Source organism: Ranitomeya variabilis, chromosome 2 (assembly GCF_051348905.1).
Source record: "Ranitomeya variabilis isolate aRanVar5 chromosome 2, aRanVar5.hap1, whole genome shotgun sequence".
In the NCBI taxonomy this organism is placed as follows: domain Eukaryota; kingdom Metazoa; phylum Chordata; class Amphibia; order Anura; family Dendrobatidae; genus Ranitomeya; species Ranitomeya variabilis.
Genome location: NC_135233.1, coordinates 359,449,322 through 359,475,011, shown reverse-complemented (window position 1 = coordinate 359,475,011; position 25,690 = coordinate 359,449,322). Strand labels below are relative to the sequence as shown.

At 43.6% G+C, this 25,690-nt stretch overlaps 2 protein-coding genes across 4 annotated transcripts in view; both read left to right on the top strand.

Annotated features, from left to right (window-relative positions):
- The window catches only part of LOC143805913 (cytochrome P450 2C8-like), a 64,862-nt gene extending 52,628 nt beyond the window's left edge, over positions 1 to 12,234 (top strand). For all 3 annotated transcript variants that reach the window (XM_077285670.1, XM_077285669.1, XM_077285671.1), the window contains 2 exons: positions 11,368 to 11,555; positions 12,093 to 12,234. The gene's annotated coding sequence lies outside the window, so the exon portion shown is untranslated. The remainder of the gene's footprint in view (positions 1 to 11,367; positions 11,556 to 12,092) is intronic.
- A 9,632-nt stretch (positions 12,235 to 21,866) lies between these two features.
- Positions 21,867 to 25,690, top strand: part of LOC143805912 (cytochrome P450 2C8-like) — a 110,753-nt gene continuing 106,929 nt past the window's right edge. The window contains exon 1 of the mRNA XM_077285668.1: positions 21,867 to 22,228. Within this exon, the coding sequence (XP_077141783.1) occupies positions 22,049 to 22,228 (180 nt within the window). The 5' untranslated portion in view covers positions 21,867 to 22,048. The remainder of the gene's footprint in view (positions 22,229 to 25,690) is intronic.

Below are 25,690 nucleotides of genomic sequence, written 5' to 3'. Positions count from 1 at the left end.
TTGAGTACTTGGTGATGCCATTCGGTCTCTCTAATGCACCTTCAGTTTTTCAGTCCTTCATGCATGACATTTTCCGGAAGTATCTGGATAAATTTTTGATTGTTTATCTGGATGATATTCTGGTTTTTTCTGTTGATTGGGACTCGCATGTGGAGCAGGTCAGGATGGTTTTTGAGATTCTGCGTGAAAACTCTTTGTTTGTAAAAGGCTCAAAGTGTCTCTTTGGTGTACAGAAGGTTCCCTTTTTGGGGTTCATTTTTTCCCCTTCTGCTGTGGAGATGGATCCAGTCAAGGTCCGAGCTATTCATGATTGGACTCAACCCTCGTCAGTTAAGAGTCTTCAGAAGTTCTTGGGTTTTGCTAACTTCTACCGTCGTTTTATCGCAAATTTCTCTAGCGTTGTTAAACCGCTGACGGATATGACCAAGAAAGGCTCTGATGTAGCTAACTGGGCTCCTGCTGCCGTGGAAGCTTTCCAGGAGTTAAAACGCTGGTTTACTTCGGCGCCTGTTTTGTGCCAGCCTGACATCTCACTTCCCTTTCAGGTTGAGGTGGATGCTTCGGAGATTGGGGCAGGGGCCGTTTTGTCGCAGAGAGGCCCTGGTTGCTCTACTATGAGACCTTGTGCCTTTTTCTCTAGGAAGTTTTCGCCGGCAGAGCGAAATTATGATGTGGGCAATCGGGAGTTGTTGGCCATGAAGTGGGCATTTGAGGAGTGGCGTCATTGGCTCGAGGGTGCTGAGCATCGTGTGGTGGTCTTGACTGATCACAAAAATCTGATGTATCTCGAGTCTGCTAAACGCCTGAATCCTAGACAGGCCCGCTGGTCATTGTTTTTCTCCCGTTTTGACTTTGTGGTCTCGTATTTACCAGGTTCTAAGAATGTGAAGGCCGATGCTCTGTCTAGGAGCTTTGTGCCTGATGCTCCTGGAGTCGCTGAACCTGTGGGTATTCTTAAGGAAGGAGTTATCGTGTCTGCTATTTCTCCAGATCTGCGACGTGTGTTGCAGAGATTTCAGGCTGGTAGGCCCGACTCTTGTCCACCTGACAGATTGTTTGTGCCTGCTAGATGGACCAGCAGAGTCATTTCCGAGGTTCATTCCTCGGTGTTGGCAGGGCACCCGGGATTTTTTGGCACCAGAGATCTGGTGGCCAGGTCCTTTTGGTGGCCTTCCTTGTCAAGGGATGTGCGGTCATTTGTACAGTCCTGTGGTACTTGTGCTCGAGCTAAGCCTTGCTGCTCTCGTGCCAGCGGGTTGCTCTTGCCCTTGCCTGTCCCGAAGAGACCTTGGACACACATCTCTATGGATTTCATTTCTGATCTTCCGGTGTCTCAGGGCATGTCTGTCATCTGGGTGATATGTGATCGTTTCTCCAAGATGGTCCATTTGGTTCCTTTGCCTAAGCTGCCCTCCTCTTCTGATCTGGTTCCTGTGTTCTTCCAGAACGTGGTTCGTTTGCACGGCATTCCTGAGAATATTGTGTCGGACAGAGGATCCCAGTTTGTTTCCAGGTTCTGGCGATCCTTTTGTGGTAGGATGGGCATTGAGTTGTCGTTTTCATCCGCTTTCCATCCCCAGACTAACGGACAAACGGAGCAAACTAATCAGACTCTGGAGGCTTATTTGAGGTGTTTTGTCTCTTCTGATCAGGATGATTGGGTGACCTTCTTGCCGTTAGCTGAATTTGCCCTTAATAATCGGGCTAGTTCCGCCACCTTGGTTTCGCCATTTTTCTGCAACTCTGGTTTCCATCCTCGTTTTTCCTCGGGACATGTGGAGCCTTCTGACTGTCCTGGGGTGGATTCCGTGGTGGATAGGTTGCAGCGGATCTGGGGGCATGTGGTGGACAACTTGAAGTTGTCACAGGAGAAGGCTCAGCGTTTTGCCAACCGCCGCCGCGGTGTGGGTCCCCGACTTCGCGTTGGGGATTTGGTATGGCTGTCTTCTCGATTTGTTCCTATGAAGGTCTCCTCTCCCAAATTTAAGCCTCGCTTCATTGGTCCTTACAAGATATTGGAAATCATTAATCCTGTATCCTTTCGCCTGGATCTTCCGGTGTCGTTTGCCATCCACAATGTATTTCATAGGTCCTTGTTGCGGCGGTACGTTGTGCCTGTGGTTCCTTCTGCTGAGCCTCCTGCTCCGGTGTTGGTTGAGGGCGAGTTGGAGTACGTGGTGGAGAAGATCTTAGATTCTCGTCTCTCCAGGCGGAGGATTCAGTACCTGGTCAAGTGGAAGGGCTATGGTCAGGAGGATAATTCCTGGGTGGTCGCCTCTGATGTGCATGCGGCCGATTTAGTTCGTGCCTTTCACGCCGCTCATCCTGATCGCCCTGGTGGTCTTGGTGAGGGTTCGGTGACCCCTCACTAAGGGGGGGGTACTGTTGTGAATTTACCTTTTGGCTCCCTCTAGTGGCTACTAGTGATTTGACTCTGGGTATGTCATTCATCCCTTGTATGCTCACCTGGGTCGTTAGGTCAGGGGTGTTGCTATATAAGCTCCCTGGACCTTCAGTTCAATGCCTGGCAACGTTGATATCAGAGCTAATCTGTAGTGCTCTTGTCTACTGATCCTGGTTCCTGCTTGATTAAGCTAAGTCTGCTTCCTTGCTTTTTGCTATTTGTTTTGGTTTGCATTTTTGTCCAGCTTGTATATAATCTGTTTCCTGACCTTGCTGGAAGCTCTAGGGTGGCTGGTGTTCTCCCCCCGGGCCGTTAGACGGTTCGGGGGTTCTTGAATCTCCAGCGTGGATTTTGATAGGGTTTTTGTTGACCATATAAGTTATCTTACTACATTCTGCTATTAGTAAGTGGGCCTCTCTTTGCTAAACCTAGTTCATCTCTGTGTTTGTCATTTCCTCTTACCTCACCGTTATTATTTGTGGGGGGCTACTATCCTACTTTTGGGGTCTATTCTCTGGAGGCAAGAGAGGTCTTTGTTTTCCTCTCGTAGGGGTCGTTAGTCCTCCGGCTGGCGCGAGACAACTAGCGACCAACGTAGGCATGTTCCCCAGCTACTGCTAGTGTTGGCGTTAGGAGTAGATATATGGTCAACCCAGTTACCACTGCCCTATGAGCTGGATTTTTGTACGTCGCAGATTTACTTGTTTCTCTGAGACCCTCGCCATTGGGGTCATAACACTTGGGGGACTCCAACAGAGAGAGGGTGGGATGAGGAGGTAGTGTGGGAGTGGGAGACGCTGAATGTGCAGTTGGAAAAGTACAAGGCGATCCAGGATAGGGCGAGGTCTTTGATGCAAAAGGAGGAGAGGATCTGTAGTAGGAGGCAGTGGTCAACTGTGTCGAAAGCAGAGGACAGGTCTAGAAGGAGGAGTACAGAGTATTGTCCAGTAGCTTTGGCGGTAAGTAGGTCATTAGTGATTTTGGTCAGGGCAGTCTCAGTTCAGTGATGGGGGCGGAAACCAGATTGTAGATTGTCGAACAACAAGTTAGATGAGAGGTGGGAGGAAAGTTCAGTGTGGACGTGCTGCTCCATGAGTTTGGAAGCGAATGGGAGCAGCGATATTGGGCAATAGCTGGACATAGCAGTTGGATTGAGGGTTGGCTTTTTAAGGATAGGCATGATTGTGGCATGTTTGAATGCAGAAGGGAAGGTGTCAGAAGTTAGTGATAGGTTGAACAGGTGGGTTAGGGATGGGATAAGTGTGGTGGTGAGGTTGGGGAGGAGATGGGATCCTGGTGGGAGGTATGGTATCCCACGTCCCCACACATATTACTGCCAGAACGCAATGCTCCATAAGATTTGGGTGGCATCCCTGTGCGTGGTAGCTCTGGATCCAGGGTGAACAGACACCTTACTGATAACCAGGGAAGGCTGACAGTGTACCCACTCAGGGCAAACAGGACAATGACAATGTTTGACCAAGGTGTCTCTCTTGGTGGTCCTTATATAGGCCAAGGGAGATGATCACATGTGTTAATGCTGGGCCATCTGAAAAGCCAGACATCAAGCACAACAGACTTTAGCTGACCGGTGTGAGCTTTGATCCAGGACAGGGGTTAACAGATATGTTGTGTTATATTAGGTAATGTCTTATACTATATGATGGTTGTGAGACATTATTGGGAAGCACACCTGGTCACTCCTGAGGTAACTTTTCTGACTGAAGGAGCCATCTGCATTCTGTAAAATAATTTTGCTTGAATCAAATTGTAATTGATTATACCAGGACCTGCAAAGTTGAATCACAACTAATCATTTACTATACATATTACCGGTATCTTATCTTTCTTTCTTTCAACGTTCTTTTTATTGAAAGCATGTTTATACAAACAAAACAATGAATACACATTAATATAAGGTAATTTTAGCATATAGAGTAAAATTACAGAATAACACCGGTTTCACATTCTTTAAGCGCCACTGTCCAGTAAATATAGACACACATACCTACATAGTAACATATGAAAATAATATAATAAACTGCATTCTTGGCGCACATTTGATAAACATTTCTGGTTTAAAGAGAAATCCACCTGTATATTAGAAGGAAGAAAAGAGGAAGAAGCAAAGGAGTGAAAATTAGGGTCAAAAGAGTAGGTATGGGAGAGGAGGAAGGGGGGGGGGGGGGGGGACTACGGCACCTGTGATATCAATGAGTAGGTTTATGATGTTGTTTCTGTTATTTCAGAAATAAAGGGTTGTTGCGTTCTGTAAAGAGTCCAAGGTTTCCAGACGCGGTTAAAGTTTTCTAGATTATGATTGACTTTGGCAGCCAATTCTTCGATGTGATATAATTGTTCTATTTTGAGAAGTAGTTGGGTATTAGTGGGTATTGTTTTGGAGTTCCAGTGTTGAGGAATCAGGGATTTCCCTGCTGCTATAATAAATTGAGCTAGTTTGTCGGTTGCTTTGTCGTTTGTCACAGTTGGGAAGTGGAGGAATATATTTTCTGGTCCACACATAATGCGTTTATTTAGTAGCTTGCATAATAATGAGTTAACATCTTTCCAGAGGGGGGCTAATGCCGAGCAGGACCACCATATGTGTAGATAATTTCCTTCCTCCACTCCACATCTCCAATAGTCTATAGACGCAGCAGGATTCCATTTTTGGATTTGTTTGGGTGTGATATACCATCTAGTGAGTAGTTTAAAAGAATTTTCTTGGATTCTCACACATTTTGAGTGGCCATGTGAGTTCTTATAAATGTGTTTGATTTGTGAGTCAGAAAAGGAGCAACCTAGATCTCTCTCCCATCTGGCTAAGTAGGCGCGTTTCAACGTTGTGTCAATTTTGATTAATGATTGATATATGGTTGACAAAATTTTGGTAGGGGGCCTCAGTTCAGCACATAATCTTTCGTAAGCGGTTAATGATCTATTAAGATCTGCCTGACGGGCATATTGATTGATTATATGGGAAAGTTTTCTGTGTTGCAGAAATGTGAGGCCTGAGAGACCCGAAATTTTGTGCAATTTTTTCAATGATATAAGGGCACCGTCTTCCAGTATGTGTTCCAATGAGATTTGTGTAGCCTGTTTTGGGAGGGAATCTAGGAAGTCTGTAAGTGCTGCTAAGGGAGATATAGGAGGGGCCAAATTATGGCGATATTTTTCCCATACTTTAATTGTGGCTGAGGTGTGAATGTTTTGTATTTTTGTTGGGTACTGAACAGCGTTTTGTCCTAGTAATATAGAACGCAGAGGATGAGGCGACATTTCTTGTTCTATATTTAGCCATTGTTTGTTTTTAGTATTTCTGATCCAATGAATTGTTCTAGAAATGTGTGCTGCATGATAATATTTTATTATGTCCGGAGCGTTAATCCCTCCCATCTCCCTTGGTAGTGTTAGGGTTTTTGAGTTGATTCGTGGCTTATTTTTTCGCCAAATATAACTAAAAAAGAGTGAATGCACTTTAGAGAGGAAGGAGGAAGGGACTTGGATTGGGAGCATGTTAAATATATAAAGAAATTTTGGCAGAATTATGCACTTTAGTATATTTTTTCTGCCCACCCACGACAAATGTGCGTCCTTCCAGGAGTGGAGGGTTCTCGTTGTGTTCTTTAATAGCTGATTGAAATTAAGCTCAAATAAGTCTTTGTCTGACGCACTTAATTGTATACCCAAGTATTTAAGGCTTTCCGTTTGCCAAGGGAATGAGTACGTTTGTTTAAGCATATTTTCTACATGTATGGGGAGGCCTAAATTTAAGAATTCAGACTTTGTTTCATTTATTTTGAAATTTGATAGTTTGCTAAACTTTTCCAAAATTGCTAGTATGGCTGGAATAGTCCTCAGTGGTCTAGTGATTATCAACAAGAGGTCGTCCGCAAACGCTACAGTTTTGTAGTGGGCTCCCTGTATCTGTAGGCCTGTTATTTCAGTGCATTGTTGGATGGCTTGTATAAGCGGTTCGATCGACAAGACAAATAGCAGCGGGGATAGGGGGCAGCCCTGCCTCGTGCCATTATGTATCTGAAATGAGTCTGTCAAAGAACCATTAAGTTTAATTCTAGCTGAGGGGCATGAGTACATTCCCATGATGGCAGTAATTACTGATAAGGGGAAGCCGAATTGTGATAATGTTTCTTGTAAGAAAACCCAGTCGACCCTGTCAAACGCCTTCTCAGCGTCAATACCCATTAGTGCCATTGGTAATTTTCTCCATTTAGCAAATTGTATCAAGTGTAAAATTTTGTAAGTGTTGTCCTTCCCCTCTCTTCCCTTTACAAACCCAGATTGGTTTAAGGAAATTAACTGGGGGAGCACCGCCGCAACTCTATCTGCCATCATTCTCGCATATATCTTCAGATCCGTATTTAGCAATGATATGGGTCTATAACTGCCACATTGCTCTGGATCTTTACCTTCTTTGTATATCAAAGAGATTCTGGCTTCAAGTAGCTGCCGCGGCGCCACCCCTCCCTCCCGGAGACCATTACACATGTTAAGCAGATGGGGAAGTAATAGCTCAGAATTGGTGCTGTAATAATGAGTCGAAAAGCCGTCTGGGCCTGGAGCTTTCCCTTTAGGACATTTTGACAGGGTCGACCGGAGTTCCGCCATAGTAAACGGCTTAAGTAATCGTTCTTGTTGGGATTTAGATAAGGTTGGGAGCTTTAAGTGTTTTAGAAAAGATTGGATATCCAGTCTCTTTTGGCTCTTTTCATTTTCACCTTCTTCAGGGCGCAATTGATATAGAGACTTATAGTAGGACAAGAATTCTTTCTCTATCTCAGAGTAATTTTGGGTCTTTAAACCTGACTTTGTTTTAATAACATGAATGAACGTGCGGGCTTGTCTTTTTTTTATTAGTGACATAGTTAGCTTTGAAGCCTTATCTCCATGTACATATATTCGGTTTTTAAATGAGGCAAAAAACTTAACTGATTGCTCCCTCAGAATATCTTTTAGTCTCTGTCTCTTGGTTGTGAGTTCTAACAGGACCTGGGATAGTAGAGTTTTCTTATGTTGTGACTCTAAGCGCTTTATCTCTTCATAAAGAGAGTCGATCTCCTTGCCTTCCAATTTTTTCAAATAAGATGCTATTGATATAAATTCACCTCTGATTACGGACTTATGTGCCTCCCAAATTATTAGCGGCGATGTCTCCGCATTATTGTTCAACTCAAAGTATGTTGTTATGGCTTTTTGGATACGTATTTTATTTGTAGTATTATCGAGCAAAGAGTCATTAAGTTGCCAAGTTCTGCATGTGGAAAATTGTTTGGACAGTGTTAATTCGGTCATTACATAAGAATGATCAGAAAATAAGGAGGGAGCTATCTCCACATGTTTAATGTTGGACAGCAAGGATCGTGGTGCGAACAGGTAGTCAATACGGTGGTATGAGCCGTGCGGGTAAGAGTAAAAGGTATAGTCTCGAGTTGATGGGTGCATATAACGCCATATGTCTACCATATTCAAAGAGTGCAGTGAATGTTTTAATCTGGAAAAGTCCCTTAAGGATATCACACTTTTTTTCTTTGTTGTATCTATACTTGGTTCCAGGGCTAAATTAAAGTCACCACCCAGCAATAGGATGCCTTCCCTAAAGTCTCTTATTTTTTTTAACGTAGCTAGCAGCCATTTCAGCTGTTTCGTGTTTGGGGCATAAATATTGCATATGGTTACAACTACTCCCGCCAGAATCCCCTTCACTAATATATAGCGACCATTTGCATCTGTCATCTGATCATGAAGTTGAAAAGGAATGTCTTTGGCTATGGCCACCGACACTCCCCTTGACTTTTTTTGTGGCGAGATGGCATGAAACCATCTGTCGTAGTGTGCTTTGTCAAATGTAGGAACTTTTTTGTCTGTAAAGTGAGTCTCCTGTAAGAGGAGTAAATCGATACCTTTTTTCTTAAAGTGCGAGAGAGTTTGGCCTCTGGTTGCCGGTGAGTTGAACCCTTTAGCGTTGAAAGTCAGTAATTTGAATGTTCTCTGGTTAACCGCCATCTGGATATATCGTTACTTGTAGGAAATCATCACGAGGTGCCTGGGGAGATGAAGAGGGGGGAGGGACCAGATAAGGGAAAAGAGGGAAAAGTGAAGAAAATAGGAAAGGGTGAAATAACAAAAGGGGATTTAGAACATCAACACACTCGTACGAGTGCAACATATCTGAACACTTGTCTGTGATTAATGACATACTATCAGCTAGTTTGGAGGATAGTTAACTAAGCATTAAATGCATTAAATAACTGAAACATTGTTTTAAACTAATGCAGTAAACTTGTACCCAATTAGTATATGGGTAAGAGCTCGATCTCCGGGAGAATCATTAAGGATCAAGTCTTTTAAAGTTATCCGAACAGTTTGATGTTTTCTCAAGTAACTTGATCCTTGGTGGGAGTCGTTTTGAGACTTTTGCGTTTAGTCTTTTGAGCTTTGGGTGTGGAGACAGACTGCCACGGCGTCGGAAGAGGAAGGGGATGCAGTGTGGAGGCCGCATGAAAGGACTCAATGTCCGGGTACTGGGCCAGGGTGATGTTCAATTCCCCACAGATTTTCCTGATGTCCGCCGACGAGCTGGCTTGTAATCTCTTGTCCTCTGCGATGACTTGTATCCCGAATGGGTAGAGCCAGCGGTACTGTAATTTCTTCTGGATGAGAGCCTCTGTAAACGGTTTGAGAATATAGCGTTTCCTCAGAGTTATTGCTGATAAGTCTTGGAACAATTTAAGCAGTGAGCCTTCAAATTTAATTTCCTGCACTTCCCTTGCACGTCTTAGAATTAGATCTTTAGTACGGAAATCAAGAAATCTACATAAAACATCTCGAGGGGGGTCCCCTTGTTTGGGCTTGGGACGGAGTGCTCTATGGATCCTAATGATTTCTATATCCTGAGGATCTTGATCTGTTAAGAGAGAACGGAATATTTCTGTAGCCGCTTTGGTTAGGGCCTCAGCTGCCACAGATTCTGGCAAACCTTTAACTCTGATGTTGTTCCTACGCTCTCTATTCTCGTGATCCTCTAGAGTAGAGTGTACGATTTGTATCTGTTCCTCTTGAGCTTTAAGACAGGTCAAAATGGCATTGGAATATTCTACATGACTGCTTTGGGCATTCTCTAAGGACTCCAGTCTGTGGCCCTGTTGGGATATCTCATGCTTAATGTCAGTCAGCTCCTTTCCAATGGGTTCTAGTACTTTAGACAATATTCGTTTAATAAAGGAACGCGTTACTGGTTGTTCTTTGCTCTCTGATCCTATATCCGAATCACTCTCCATATCTGTATCTGTCTCCCCATCCGGAGCTGGGTCAGAAGGGTAGTTTGTTTTAATAGCACTAGCAGCAGTTAAACGCTTTTTTAAATACTTGTCCATATCTGATTGCGAAGTGAGAGTATTTGCTTTAGTTGATCTAGGCGTTTTGGTGCTGGACCTAACCATTGTGCACTGTTTCAGGTTATAAAGAATGCTTCCAGTTCCTCCTCTAGCTGTTTTAGGAGATATTATAGTTTCATCTTTTTGGGTTCTCGACAGTCACTAAGTTTGACAGATTTACTACTTCAATCAGGGCGGTAGTGCACAGAGATTTCTGCAGTTCTGAGGAAATATTAAAGTTGGTATTTCCTTGTGCGGCCAATAGGTGTCAGTGCAGGTCTGCTTAAGTATATATGGAGAATCTAGTGTCTTTTGCAGAAGCTTTATTGTATTTCTCTGTACTGCGAGATTTAAGGAGAGGACTATGATCTCTTACAGTTTGTTTTATAGTGCTTTCGTTTTACTTTATCCTATGTGCATTAGGAAGAATGATGTCCTTTGGTATTTCAAGTTGTGCACTTCCTTGAATTAATGTTTTTCATATGGCTAATGCTCCTCTCTGTGTGAGGCTAATTGTGCTTTTTAGTACCAGTATTGAAGATCGTTCATGTAGTACTAAGGAGAGTCAGTAAAGCCTCTAGATTATGTCGCAAAAGCCCAGCACAGATGGTATCACAACCTGATCCAGGGCACTATATCAAGCCGACCCTCCAATGTAACCCACAGTCAGAATCCTGTCTCTGTGGTATATGTGTTGAACAGGTGGGTATGGGGCAGCAGGAGAGGAGGAACAGACATGAGCAATAGAGAAGGAGCGATCCTATTTTGAGTGCAGCCTTCAGGGATTCCCCCCTGCACTATGCGGATGAGCCAATATGGCGCCGGGCTTGGCGGGAAATCCCCGGGTCCCTCACCCCTCTCTCGGAGGTGCGTCGCCCCTTCAAAGTAACCGCCGGGCTGCGGAGAGCACGGAGCGCCGCCGAGGATGATGATCTCATCCAGCGGTCCTGACGGCAGGCGCGTCTCCCCACTCCCACACAAGACACCGCAGGCGGGAAGCAGCACTCGGGGCCCAGCAGCGGCAGTCCGGAGCACCGCAGGAGGCGTCAGAGCACCGGTGACGCCAATGCAGGTAAGCGGTGGGCTGTGTGAGCGGTGTGCTGAGGCGGGGAAGGAAGTCCAGGGAGGGGGCCACCCGTACCTTCCTGGAGCCGCTGTGTTCAATAGCGCTCACAGGCTGAAGATTGTCTAAGATGGCGACGTCACCATCACCTCTCTCCTTCTCCCCCGAAGCCTGCAGGTCCTGCGCCGAGATGAGGTGCAACGCCTGTCCACAAATGCCTCCAGGGCTAGGCACGGTGTTCTTGACCGACCCTGGAACTATTATTATCTCTGTGGGTCTTATAAATTTGATTGGGATCCAGAGCCAGGCAGGAGCTCACAAGGTGTGCGACCGCTCTCCTCCACAGTCAGGCCACGCCCACCGGTATCTTATCAATAAGATGTGTTACCTTGTACTTCTTGGTCTTGGCATGGTGACATTTTCAAAATAACTAATTTTTGGTTTTAAAACAGCACTATACTGAAAAGTATGAAAACATGTTCTTTGTTCCATTTTGGAAATTTCAGAGAAGATCCAGAAAGAAATTGACAGTGTAATAGGGAAAGATCACTGCCCATCAATAGAAGACAGGAGTAAAATGCCGTATACAGAAGCCGTAATCCACGAGATCCAAAGATTTGCTGATATTATACCTATTGGAGTTCTCCATGCTGCCAGCAAGGACACAACCTTCAGAGGATATCACATTCCTAAGGTACAACATACTTTTCTTATCGATCACATCTGACAATTTTTTCTGTTTGGCATCAGTTTAAGTGTGTGCCATTGTAAATTTTCGGTCATAGTTAAACATTATTTCAGGGGCAATGCACTTTCCTACCCATTCTCCACCCCTCCAACCCTTGGTCCTCATCTTTCTGACACAGTGAGAAAAAATTAAACATTTTGGGTCCCAGAACAGTTACTTACTTTTCCATGAGTCTGGACAGTTTACTGATTTTACGCGAACGTACTGACCAATCCAGGAAACTTGGCAAGTATGACTTCTTAGCTCATCACCTGTTTCTATCTTTTATGTTTAGGAACCAAGCTCAACATTTTACATGTTTTCTTTTAACTATTACTCTACTCTTATTTATACAGTAACTCAGAGACACCAAGGTTATCTCTTGTGAAAAAAGTTGTTTTGATATTTTCAATGTCTTGGCTCTTCCTATCAGCTGCTACCTAGATCTCACTTTTAACACTTCAGTTTTCTATATCTATATATTTCCTATATATTTACTTTCAGAAAACCGTATTGCTTCCAGTCTTGACATCTGTCCTAAAAGACCCCAAATATTTCAAAAACCCAGGGGAGTTTGATCCTGGACACTTCCTTAATGAGAAAGGCGAGTTTAAGAAAAGTGATGGGTTTATGCCATTCGCTGCAGGTAAGAAACTATTTCTTGATTATGGCAAAAAAAAATCATCTGTAAACTATGACTGAATTTAAGCTTTAGAATATGAGACTATCCTAGTTTTATATGGTTCGTAGACACAGTCTGAGTTTAAAGAAGACCAAAATATGACTTGATGTGCCTTTGTTTTTGCAAACACACCATATTTATAATATTACTGCAAGAGATTAGGGAACCTCTTGACATTCGGTTCCGCGAACATTTAAATGCCAATTTGTTCGACGAATGTAACCGAACGTCAAAAGCCCCTGTGGTTGTCATTGTCAATCTGTCAGATGACAGAGTGAGCTCGCAGCTGTGTCATTCAAAATAAAGCAATAAAAATATCAAACATATACATATTTGGTATCAACACGTTCAGAATCGCCCAATCTATCAATAAAAAAAGGATTAACTTGATCGCTAAACGGCGTAGCGAGAAAAGAGGAAAAAAGTCAAAATGCCAGAATTACTTTTTTATGGTTGCCACAACATTGCATTAAAAAGCAACTATGGGTGATCAAAAGAACGTATCTGCAACAAAATAGCATCTTTAAAAAACATCAGCACAGCACGCAAAAAATAAGCCCTCAACCAACCCCAGATCATGAGAAATGGAGACGCTGCGGGTATCGGAAAATGGCGCAATGGGGTTTTTTTAGCAAAGTTTGGAATTTTTTTCCACCACTTAGGTAAAAAAGAACCTAGATTTGTTTGGTGTCTATGAACTGGTAATGACCTGGAGAATCATAATGGCAGGTCAGTTTTAGAATTTAGTGAACCTAGTAAAAAAAGCAAAACAAAAAACAAGTGTGGGATTGCACTTTTTTGCAATTTCACCGCACTTAAATTTTTTTTTCTATTTTCTAGTACACAACATGGTAAAACCAATGGTGTCGTTCAAAAGTACAACTCATCCCACAAAAAACAAGCCCTCACATGGCCATATTGACGGAAAAATAAAAAAAAGTTATGGCTCTGAGAAGAAGGGGAGCAAAAAACAAAAACGCAAATCCAAAAAAAACTCCGGGGGTTAAAAGTCAATTTAAAATATGCTTTGTACGCCACACAACTCTTTAAAAGAACTCTGTCAGCACAGAATGACAGTTCAAACCAAACAAAGACACCGTGTGTTTTATGGCGGGGCCAATCATTTATATAACGTACACCTTCCTACCTGCTTGTTTTCCATCTATGTCCAGCCTTCTTCGACTCTATGAAGCCTGAGTTGTCAATCAAAGAAAACTGAGAGAAAACAAGCAGGTGGGAAAGTGTATTTAAATATTTGGCCTCGCCGTGAAGCACGGAGCTGCGGGACTTAGTTAGAACCATCATTGCTGCTCCCGGTTGGTAACACTGCAGCCAATCAGTAAGCGCAGCAGCTCTGACTGTCTGCTTGAGCCCATTGATTGTCATCAGCACTGCAATTAACAGCAGACACAGGAGGCAGCAGTGGACCGAGAAAGGGTGAGTAAAGTGCGATTTATTTCTTTAAGAGATTTTCTGAAAATTAAAAGCCTCTTAAAACTTATGACTACGGCTAGAACAAGGAATGTGTGGTGGTAGAGATTAATGTATCTCTACCTTGTGTTTGGAGGAAAAGGGTGAATCACAATGTCTCTTTTTCCTAATATTTTGACATATGAAAATTTTCTTATCTTAGGGCCAATGTGTCAAATAAATAGTGAGCTGTTCCATTTGGTCCATAATAAGCTACCCTTGAATATAACCATGGTAGTTGTTAGAGAGTAAAAAAAAATACAATTAAAATAAAAGCAAATCATCCAGGTATTTACTAAACAAATTATTACTCAGAAGATAGGCAGCCAGTAACTACACTAAAGAACTTGATGTGAGGCTGTCAGACACAAAGAAAAATAGCCTTTGTTTCTACGAATACCATAATTTTAATAGATAACAAAATTTAGATTGATAAAAATATGGTAATTCCTTTAAAAAAGGCCCCCAGCCAAATGGTTTTTTGTGATCCAGTGATGACCTTCTTCTGAACTAACACTGCTTCATCTAAACTATGCTTCATGCACTGCACTGTCAGCCAGTGTGCGGTATAATGTTATTTCGTATTTGCTGTGTTCACCTAGAATAATAGAACTCTGGTTACATACAGTATGATATCTATCTGAAGCCTTCAGCTCAAAAATGCAATCTTGGGCAGATTGGCTGATGGTCTCTCTGTCCCATAGGAACCTTGGTCTTAACTCTTTAACATTTATTTAAGCATCTGGACTTATCATAGAATCATAGAATGTTAGAGTTGGAAGGGACCTCCTGGGTCATCTGGTCCAACCCCCTGCTCAGAGAAGGATTCACTAAATCATCCCAGACAGATGTCTGTCCAGCCTCTGTTTGAAGACTTCCTTTGAAGGAGAGCTCACCACCTCTCATGGCAGCCTGTTCCACTCATTGATCACCCTAACTGTCAAAAGTTTTTTCTAATATCTAATCTGTGTCTCCTTCCAATTCAGTTTCACCCCATTGCTTCTAGTCTTTCCTTTTAATGGGGTCCTTTAGGTTGCATTTAAGGAGTAGTTGCTAATCAGATTAGCGAAAGAAAAATGAAGGCAGCACACCAATAAATTAAAAAACTGTGCTGTTTATTGGCCCATGTGCGACGTTTCAGTCCCAAGTGTGGACCTTTCTCAAGCAGTTCTAATGGTGTGCTGCTTTCATTTTTCTTGTTTTATTGCAAAGGTTTGGTACATACCTGGAAGGTTCTTGCACTGCTTTTAGCTTTTTAGTTTTAATCAGATTAGCGAGTATGAGGAAAGTATAGTCAGACCAGCTGGGTCAGTACCTCTAATCAGAGAACAGTATCAGAGTTCAAGGAGTAAACTAAGCAATAACTGGCAAATGCTAGCAGACTGCTGGGAGTTTCAATAGAGTGTGGTACTGGTCAATGAGCTGCAACAGGGAACTGATTACCTCGCTGAGTAGCTGGACGTCACATATACACATCTCACTGGTTAGGGTATACCACAAGTCACATCCACACTAGTTTTGTTAGCGGGACAGTACCTCTGCCACCCAATAATTCTAGTGCGCCTCCTTTATTGCCAGTGCTGTCCATTGGTTAAATATGATGAGGCCTGGTAACAGTAGCAGATGACACTAGAGCAGGTTCAGGTAAGAATATAACATTTCAGCCTCTAATATGAATTATTGGGACATAATAAAAATAAAATGTTGGGATCATGTTTTCCTTCCGCACTGGATGATCTAATATCTCTGGCTGTCACAGTGGGAGTTCAGCTTCAGGAAATGTCACAAGAAAAGGAGCAAATATGTAAATGTCATTGTTCAGCAATTGTAAAGTGAGCTGCCAGCAGTGGACCTTGATTATTTGCATGACCAAGCGCGTACAGCATGGCAGAAAATTCCTCAGACAACCACTAAGAATTTCATCTATCGCAGCCAAGACTGTAAGTGCAGATGTTTCTGACAGGCGCTCATATTCAATATTGAATAAATATAGATGTTTTGAAAATTCTGATTCCATTTTTTATTTCATTATCTTGTCTATTTATCGGTAGCATAGCTACCGTGGGGAAGGGGTGCGGCAGATGGTGCGATAACCTTGGGGACCTCACACATAAGGGACAAATCGAAGTGGTCACCTCTCTAAACTGTATTGATGTACGCAGAGAGCCGATAGAATTAAACTGCGGTAGAGCAGGGAAACACCTGCACTACTGCTCTCTGTTCTGTAGACCACAGAATGATTTAGGCCTGCGGTGTACAGATAGGCAGAGCGGCACATTAACGAGGTGGGGAGAAGCACATCGACATAAATACGTCATCATGCTGACACTCCTTGCATGCCCCGGCTCAAAGACATCAACATGTTGATTCTCAAAGAAACTGGTCCTGTCTGCTGGCAGACTCCCCAGGTTCTATGGTTAGCAGAGTATAAGATGTTTTTTATTTTATTTTAATAGTGCTCATGAGGGAAATACTGGGGGCCATCATACAATGTGAGGGGATTACTGGGGGCCATCATACAGGGGGGGGGGGAATACTAAGGGCCATGATACAGTAATGGGGGAATACTGAGGGTCATAATACAGTGTGGAGATAATAATAGGGGTCATCATTCTGTGTGAGGGGACTACTGGTGGCCATAATTCAGTTTGGGAGAGACTACTGAGGGCCATCATCCAGTGCGGGGAGACTACTGAGGGCCATCATCCAGTGCGGGGGGACTACTGGATGCCATCACACAGTGGGGGGGGGACTACTGAGGGCCATCATAAAGTGTGAGTAGGGCTACTGAAGACTATCATACATTGGGTCCTACTGGGAGCTATTATACAGTGGGGATGGTTACTGGAGGTCATCATACAGTGGAAAGGGGCTACTGTGGGTCCATCATGCCATGTATAGGGAGCTGTGGGTTCATCATGCTGTGCATATGAAAGCTGTGGAAGGCATCATGCTGTGTAGAGTGGAACTAAATATTAGTACATTATTAGATGTTGAGTGGGAATTAGAGAAACCTAATTGTTATAACGGCAGTCTGTGTATTGTGACCATCTTCTTATAGGCTTCTCCTGCTTTCTGGTCCGCCACCATTTTCAGAGTGCTAGGCAGCTGCTTAGAAGAACCCATGGAGGCTGTTTTTTGGCTCAAGGTTAGAGGAGGCTGGGCTGTTATAAAGCTTGGAAATTTGCATCACCTTGCCTCTCCTAACAATGATAGTGAACAAGACATAACCCTAACAGGCTAATTAAGGTCTGAAACCTTGGTCAAAGTTATCCGAGCAAACAAATCATATAAAAGGAAAAAGTGTATATTTATATATACATACACACACAGGGTGGGCTATTTATAAGGATACACCTAAATAAGATGGGAATGGTTGGCGATATCAATTTCCTGTTTGTGGCATGTTAGTATAAGGGAGGGGGAAAACTTTTCAAGATGGGTGGTGACCATGGCGGCCATTTTGAAGTTTGCCATTTTGAATCCAACTTTATTTTTTCCAATGGGAAGCGGGTCATGTGACACATCAAACTTATTGAGAATTTCACAAGAAAAACAATGGTGTGCTTGGTTTTAAAGTAACTTTATTCTTTACATGTTTATGACCACTTATAAAATGTCTTCAAAGTGCTGCCCATTGTGTTGGTTTGTCAATGCAACCCTCTTCTCCCACTCTTGACACACTAGTAGCAACACCGCAGAAGAAAAGTTAGCACAGGCTTCCAGTATCCGTTGTTTCAGATGCTACACATCTTGTATCTTCACAGCAAAGACAATTGTCTTCAGATGACCCCAAAGACAAAAGTCTAATGGAGTCAAATCAGGAGACCTTGGTGGCCATTCAAGTGGCCCACGATGACCAATCCACTTTTCAGGAAACTGTTCATGTAGGAATGCTCGGACCTGACACCCATAATGTTTCAGAACCTGTTTCACGAAATTTCGCAAGCAGTTTGCAAATTGTAGCATGGGAGATGGGTGGTCTCATATGGTGTCTTGCTTTGAAATCAGCTGCAATGACCCGGGTACTGCGTTCACCAGACATCAACACAATTTCTATCCGCTCTTCACGTGTTAATCTCTGCGACATCTCAATTGCTGTAAACAAAGAGAAACTTGTAAATAACTCATGAAATAATAAAGTAACATTAAAACCAAGCACACCATTGTTTTTCTTGTGAAATTCTCAATAAGTTTTATGTGTCACATACCCATTTTCCCATTGGAAAAATAAAGTTGGATCCAAAATGGCCAACTTCAAAATGGCCGCCATGGTCACCACTCATATTGAAAAGTTTTCCCTTTCCCATATACTAATGTGCCACAAACAGGAAGTTGATATCACCAACCATTCCCATTTTATTTAGGTGTATCCATATAAATGGCCCACTCTATATATGCACTGCTCAAAAATAAAGGGAACACTTAAACAACAGAATATAACTCCAAGTAAATTAAACTTCCGTGAAATCAAACTGTCCACTTAGGAACAACACTGATTGACAATCAATTTCACATGATGTGCAAATGGAATAGACAACAGATGGAAATCATTGGCAATTATCAAGACACCCTCAATAAAGGAGTGGTTCTGCAGGTGGGGACCACAGACCACATCTCAGTACCAATGCCTTCTGGCTAATGTTTTGGTCAATTTTGAATGTTGGTTGTGCTTTCACACTCGTGGTAGCAAGAGACGGACTCTACAATCCACAAAAGTGGCTCAGGTAGTGCAGCTCATCCAGGATGACCCATCAATGTGAGCTGTGGCAAGAAGGTTTGCTGTGTCTGTCAGCATAGTGTCCAAAGGCAAGAGGCACTACCAGGAGACAGGCCAGTACACCAGGAGGTGTGGAGTGGGCCATAGGAGGGCAGCAACCCAGCAGGAGGACCGCTATATCCACCTTTGTGCAAGGTGGAACAGGAGGAGCACTGCCAGAGCCCTGCAAAATGACCTCCAGCAGGCCACAAATGTGCATGTGTCTGCACAAATGATTAGAAACTGACTCCATGAGTATGGTCTGAGTACCCGATGTCCACAGATGGGGTTGTGCTCACAGCCCAACTTGGCCTTTGCCACAGATGAAAGTAGGTTCACACTGAGCACATGTGACAGACGTGACAATCTGGAGATGCCATGAAGAGCGATCTGCTGCCTGCAACATCCTTCATCATGACCGGTTTGGCAGTGGGTCAGTAATAGTGTGGGGTGGCATTTCTTTGGAGTGCCACACAGCTCTCCATGTGCTTGCCAGCCGTAGCCTGACTGCCATTAGGTACCAAGATGATATCCTCAGACCCCTTGTGAGACCATATGCTGTTGCGGATGGCCCTGGGTTCCTTCTAATGCAGGACAAAGCCAGGCCTCATGTGGCTGGAGTGTGTCAGCAGTTCCTGCAAGATGAAGGCATTGAAGCTATGGACTGGCCCACCCATTCCCCAAACCTGAATACGATTGAGCACATCATGTCTTGCTCTATCCACCAACGTCACATTGCACCACAGTCTATCCAGGAGTTGGCGGATGCTTTAGTCTAGGTCTGGGAGAAGATCCCTCAGGAGACCATCCTCCGCCTCATCAGGAGCATGCCCAGGCATTGCACAGTAGGGATTTCATTTAGGCACGTGGAGGCCACACACAATATTGAGCATCTTTTCCTTGTTATGAGGCATTTCCACTGAAGTTGGATCAGCCTGTAATTTGATTCTCCACTTTCATTTTAAGTATCATTTAAGTATCATTCCAAATCCAGACCTCCATGGGATATTCATTTTGACTTACATTGATAGTTGTTATGTTTTATTGTTCTGAACACATTCCACTATGAAATTAATAAACATTTGCAATTGGAATATTTCATTCAGAGATATCTAGGATGTGGTATTGTATTGTTCCCTTTATTTTTTTGAGCAGTATATATATCTTTAACTTTAGGCATTTTAGAGATTTTTTCATCTACAGCCTGCAGTAATCACCGATCGACCAAACCGCTGCACGACCAGCTCTACCCTCACTCACCTACTGTATCCTCACCCATCCCTTGTAGATTGTGAGCCCTCGCGGGCAGGGTCCTCTCTCCTCCTGTACCAGTTGTCACTTGTATTGTTCAAGATTATTGTACTTGTTTTTATAAGGTATACCCCTCTTCACATGTAAAGTACCATGGAATAAATGGTGCTATAGTAATAAATAAATAATAATAATAATCTACTATATAATTGTCTAAGGGTCACTTCCGTCTGTCTGTCTGTCTGTCACGGATATTCATTGGTCGCGGCCTCTGTCTGTCTTGGAAATCCAAGTCGCTGATTGGTCGTGGCAAAACGCCCACAACCATTGCCACGACCAATCAGCGACGTGCACAGTCCAGAAGAAAATGTCCGCTCCTTACTCCCCGCACTCAGTGCCCGGCGCCCGCATACACCCCTCCGGTCACCGCTCACACAAGGTTAATACCGGCGGTAACGGACCGCGTTATGCCACGGGTAACACACTCCATTACTGCCGCTATTAACCCTGTGTGACCAAGTTTTTACTATTGACGCAGCCTATGCAACGTCAATAGTAAAAACATCTAATGTTAAAAAAAATAAAAAATCATTATAAACTCACTTTCCGCCACCTTTCCCGCTCCTCGCGATGCTCCGGCTGGTCCATGCAAGCGGCACGTTCCGGTGGCAAGGATGGTCTGGGAGAAGGACCTGCCGTGACGTCACGGTCATGTGACCGCGACGTCATCACAAGTCCGGCACGCCTGCGCGAGAAGGACCTGCCGTGACGTAATGCTCATATGACCGCGACACGGTCATGTGACCGCGATATCATCACACCCTGGGACCGGAAGCTGCCGCCTGCACCCCACACAGGCGACAGAACTACAGCGTGCCTGCGGAAGGTGAGTATATGTTTATTTTTTATTTTTTTAACCTGTGACATACGTGGCTGGGCAATATACTATGTAGCTGGGCAATATACTACGTGGCTCTGTGCTGTATACTACGTCACTGGGCAATATACTACGTGGCTGGGCAATATACTACGTCACTGGGCAATATACAACGTAACTGGCAATATACTACGTCGCTGGGCAATATACTACGTCGCTGGGCAATGTACTACATCGCTGGGCAATATACTATGTGGCTGAGCAATATACTACGTCGCTGGGCAATATACTACGTCACTGGACAATATACTATGTCGCTGGGCAATATACTACGTAACTGGGCAATATACTATGTCACTGGGCAATATACTACGTCGCTGGGCAATATACTACGTCGCTGGGCAATATACTACGTCACTGGACAATATACTATGTCGCTGGGCAATATACTACGTAACTGGGCAATATACTATGTCACTGGGCAATATACTACGTCGCTGGGCAATATACTATGTGGCTGGGCAATATACTACATGGACTTACATATTCTAGAATACCCGATGCGTTAGAATCGGGCCAGCATCTAGTAATAATAATAATCTTCAACTTGCTTAGCTTTTCTTAATAACTAATTTTTACCAGTGGTTCCAAAACTGTGATACGCCACTCAATATGGTGGTAATATCACTGTTTAACTTTGCGTAGAGTTTCTCAGTAACAGCATGCTTCTCAGATGAGGTGCCCTATACCTATAATTAGGTTGCTCCCCCATAGTTGTACACACAGTAGCCTGATTAGGAGCCCACTCAGATATTTAGCCCCTCGAGCTATGCCTCTGCCATCTATCCGGTGATTTCCAGACTTCCACAGGCTCACCACCCTCAGGAATGTAGACGTTTTGCTCATTCTTTAGATTACCATTGGAATATTTACATGAGCCGAGAATCTTCCTGTATAAATGGACGCTCTCTCTTTTTCCACTTCTGCTGTTTCTGATTGATATGCAGTTTTCTGTTACAGACCATAAATCCATAGTACTAATATTTTGGTTGACATAAAGGAGTATATTTTGGAAAGGTTAAATCTATATTTGATTTTTGAACATGTTTTCAGTAATATCTGTACAGTAGAAAAAGAACAGAGGACCCAGCTGCAGTATCCCCCCATCCCAGTGTGTGGTGTGAGAGGGGTGGGCTTCATGTCTGATTTCCAGAGAGCTCTGACATCACACCTAGATGAGACTGCCCTCTCTGTAAGCACTGAGTGTGGAAGTGTTGTGCAATACAGATGTAACTCTGCACTCTGCATTCGCCAAACCTGTCTGTTCTCACTGATTTCATGTTGGAACATCATCCTGTACCTTAAAGAATATAAACACACAGGACACAGCACAGACTGAGCTGCAGTCACAGGGGCTCAGGATGGCTCTGAACGTCTCAGCAACACTTCTCCTAGCTGCTGGAGTCACTCTCCTAGTTTATCTCATTAAATGGTGGAGTAGAGTCAAACAGAAGGACTTACCTCCAGGACCTACACCTCTGCCCTTCTTGGGGAATATCTTTCAAATCAGCAATACGGAACTGCCACAGTCATTAGTCAAGGTAAGATTACATAATATACAACCATCTGTAAATGCTAATCAATAGAGATGAGCGAACCTTCCAAGGTTCGATTCGGTTAGCCGAATGTCCTGATGTTCGTTGAACATGTTCGCCGAACAGTTTGACAAAACGTACCCGAACCCCATGAAATTCAATGGGAGGCCAAACAAAACGTATACACAAAACCTTAAAGGGTGAAAAAAAGCTTCCCAAACAGCTAATATTAGGAGCAGATGCCAAGAAAAGTGGCATCAATTGACCCAAAGTAGACATTTGCGAATTGCACAGCGGTAGTCATCCATGGGCTATTCATGAGGAATCAAGACCTGGCCCAGCATTTAGAGCATTTAAATCAAGTTTCAATTAAGACCTGATGGTTAATGGAGCGTTGTAAGCCTTCTTTTCTGGGAGCGCTGATAACTCATGCAACACCTCGATCTTTTTATTCCCCAGCCACACTCAGATGGCACAAACATCAGTTTCATAGACTACTGTTGGTAGAAAAATGTAAGGAAAGTAACACAGGTAGTTGACTGATCAGTTGCCCAAAGTTGAACATTTTATAATGGCACAGAAGCAGTCACCCATGCCCCATGCATGAGGTATCAGGGTCTGGGCTAGCATTTACAGTTTTGAAATGAAGTTTAAATTAAGACCCGGTTGTTAAGGGAGCAGTGTAAGCCTTCTTTGCTGGGAGCCCTGACACCTCATGCAACAGCTAAAATGCTTTTTTTTTTTTCCCAGCCACACTCAGATGGCACAAACATCAGTTTCACAGAGTACTATTGGTAGAAAAATGTAAGGAAAGTAACACAGGCAGTTTACTGATTAACTGACCCACAGCAGAACATTTTATAATGGCATAGAAGAACAGAAAAAAAATGCAAGAGTAGTAACGCAAGTTAAGTGAAAATAAGTAGTGTAGGCCTGCCTGTCTGGGAGCCCTACTGCTACAGGCATCACAAATGGAGGAGACCCAACTTGAATTCTCCATATTTCTAAAAATTATTGTCATGCACCACTAAAGTGGCATCAATTTCCACAAAGTAGAAACAGTATAATAGACTTCTGACACACATTCCACTACAGGCAACCCACCAGAAACCAGCACCTAGTTTGCCCAGTCTACGACTGGGGTGCAAAAGTCATTGGAGATGGATGACTTGTTCATTTTGATGTATGTTAGGTGGTCTACACTTTCAGTGGAAATCCGGATGTGTTTATCCATCAGTACACCACCAGCAGCGCTAAACACACGTTGTAAGATATTGCTGGCTACCGGGCATGACAAAGCCTCCAAGGCTCTCCTAGTGTATCCTCACCCATCCCCTGTAGACTGTGAGCCCTCGCGGGCAGGGTCCTCCCTCGTTATGTACCCGTGTGCCTTGTTTTTGCTCATGTTTAATGTATTTGTCTATATTTGCCCCGTATTTCACATGTAAAGCGCCATGGAATAAATGGCGCTATAAAAATGAATAATAATAATAATAATAATAATAATAATGCATGGCAGGTGAGCTCAGGCCACTCTTCCATTTTTGAAGACGAAAATACAAAAGGATCCAAATTCCCCTGATGGCATTGATGATGAGTTTGAGATACTCCTGGACCATCTTCTCAAATTGTTCACAACATGTCAGACTTAGGCCGGCGTCACACATGCGAGTTTTACGGACGTAAGAGCGCAGAAACTACGTCCGTAAAACTCGCATAACATACGGCACAATTATTCTCAATGGGGCTGCTCCTATCAGCCGTATATTACGGATCCGTAATATACGGCTTTCTACGGCCGTACAAAATCGCAGCATGCTGCGTTTGTCAGCGTATTGCGCAAAAAAAAATCGCCAATGAAAGTCTATGGGGGCGAGAAAAATACGGATTCCACACGGACCAGCAGTGTGACTTGCGAGAAATACGCAGCGGTGTTAGTGAAAAGGCGGGAATTCAATTGCCGGCTTTTCATTTCTCCTTCACAAACCCGACAGGATATGAGACATGGTTTACATATAGTAAACCATCTCATATCCCCTTTTTTTTGCATATTCCACACTACTAATGTTAGTAGTGTGTATGTGCAAAATTTCAGCGCTGTAGCTGCTAAAATAAAGGGTTAAATGGCGGAAAAAATTGGCGTGGGCTCCCGCGCAATTTTCTCCGCCAGAATGGTAAAGCCAGTGACTGAGGGCAGATATTAATAGCCAGGAGAGGGTCCATGGTTATTGGCCCCCCCGTGGCTAAAAACATCTGCCCCCAGCCACCCCAGAAAAGGCACATCTGGAAGATGCGCCTATTCTGGCACTTGGCCACTCTCTTCCCACTCCCTGTAGCGGTGGGATATGGGGTAATGAAGGGTTAATGCCACCTTGCTATTGTAAGGTGACATTAAGCCAGATTAATAATGGAGAGGCGTCAATTATGACACCTATCCATTATTAATCCAATTGTTTGAAAGGGTTAAAAAAACACACACACATGATTTAAAAGTATTTTAATGAAATAAACACAGCGGTTGTTTTAATAATTTATTGCTCTCTCAATCCATTTGCAGGCCCTCGCTTGGCAAAATAATAAACGCACAAGATACATACCTTCTGATGTCCTATCACGTCCAACGAGGTAATCCATCTGAAGGGGTTAACTAATATTACAGGCACGAGCTGCGATAAACCACTCGCTCGTGTCTGTAATCCCCCGGGTGCTGAAAGGAAAGCTGGATCTGTACTTACATTGAGTCGCGGTGATGCGCCCCTGCTGGATGTTCTCATGAACTGCAGCCTGGGAACTTTTTCCCACGCTCCAGGTCATATGAGGACATCCACCAGGGGGCGCATCACCGCGACTGAAAGAAATGTAGGTCAATGACCTACATTTCATTCATTCGCCGGGGAATTACAAGCACGAGCACACAGCTGCATTAGCAGGGCTCCTGCCTGTAAAATATTTTAACCCCTTCAGATGGATTACCTCGTGGGACGTGACGGTTCAACAGAAGGTATGTATATTGTGTGTTTATTGTTTTGCCAAGCGAGGGTCTGCAAATGGATTTAGAGAGCAATAAATTATTAAAACAACCGCTGTGTTTATTTCATTAAAATACTTTTAAATCATGTGTGTATGTGTTTTTTAACCCTTTCTAACAATTGGATTAATAATGGATAGGTGTCATAATTGACGCCTGTCCATTATTAATCTGGCTTAATGTCACCTTACAATAGCAAGGTGGCATTAACCCTTCATTACCCCATATCCCACCGCTACAGGGAGTGGGAAGAGAGTGGCCAAGTGCCAGAATAGGCGCATCTTCCAGATGTGCCTTTTCTGGGGTGGCTGGGGGCAGATGTTTTTAGCCACGGGGGGGCCAATAACCATGGACCCTCTCCTGGCTATTAATATCTGCCCTCAGTCACTGGCTTTACCATTCTGGCAGAGAAAATTGCGCGGGAGCCCACGCCAATTTTT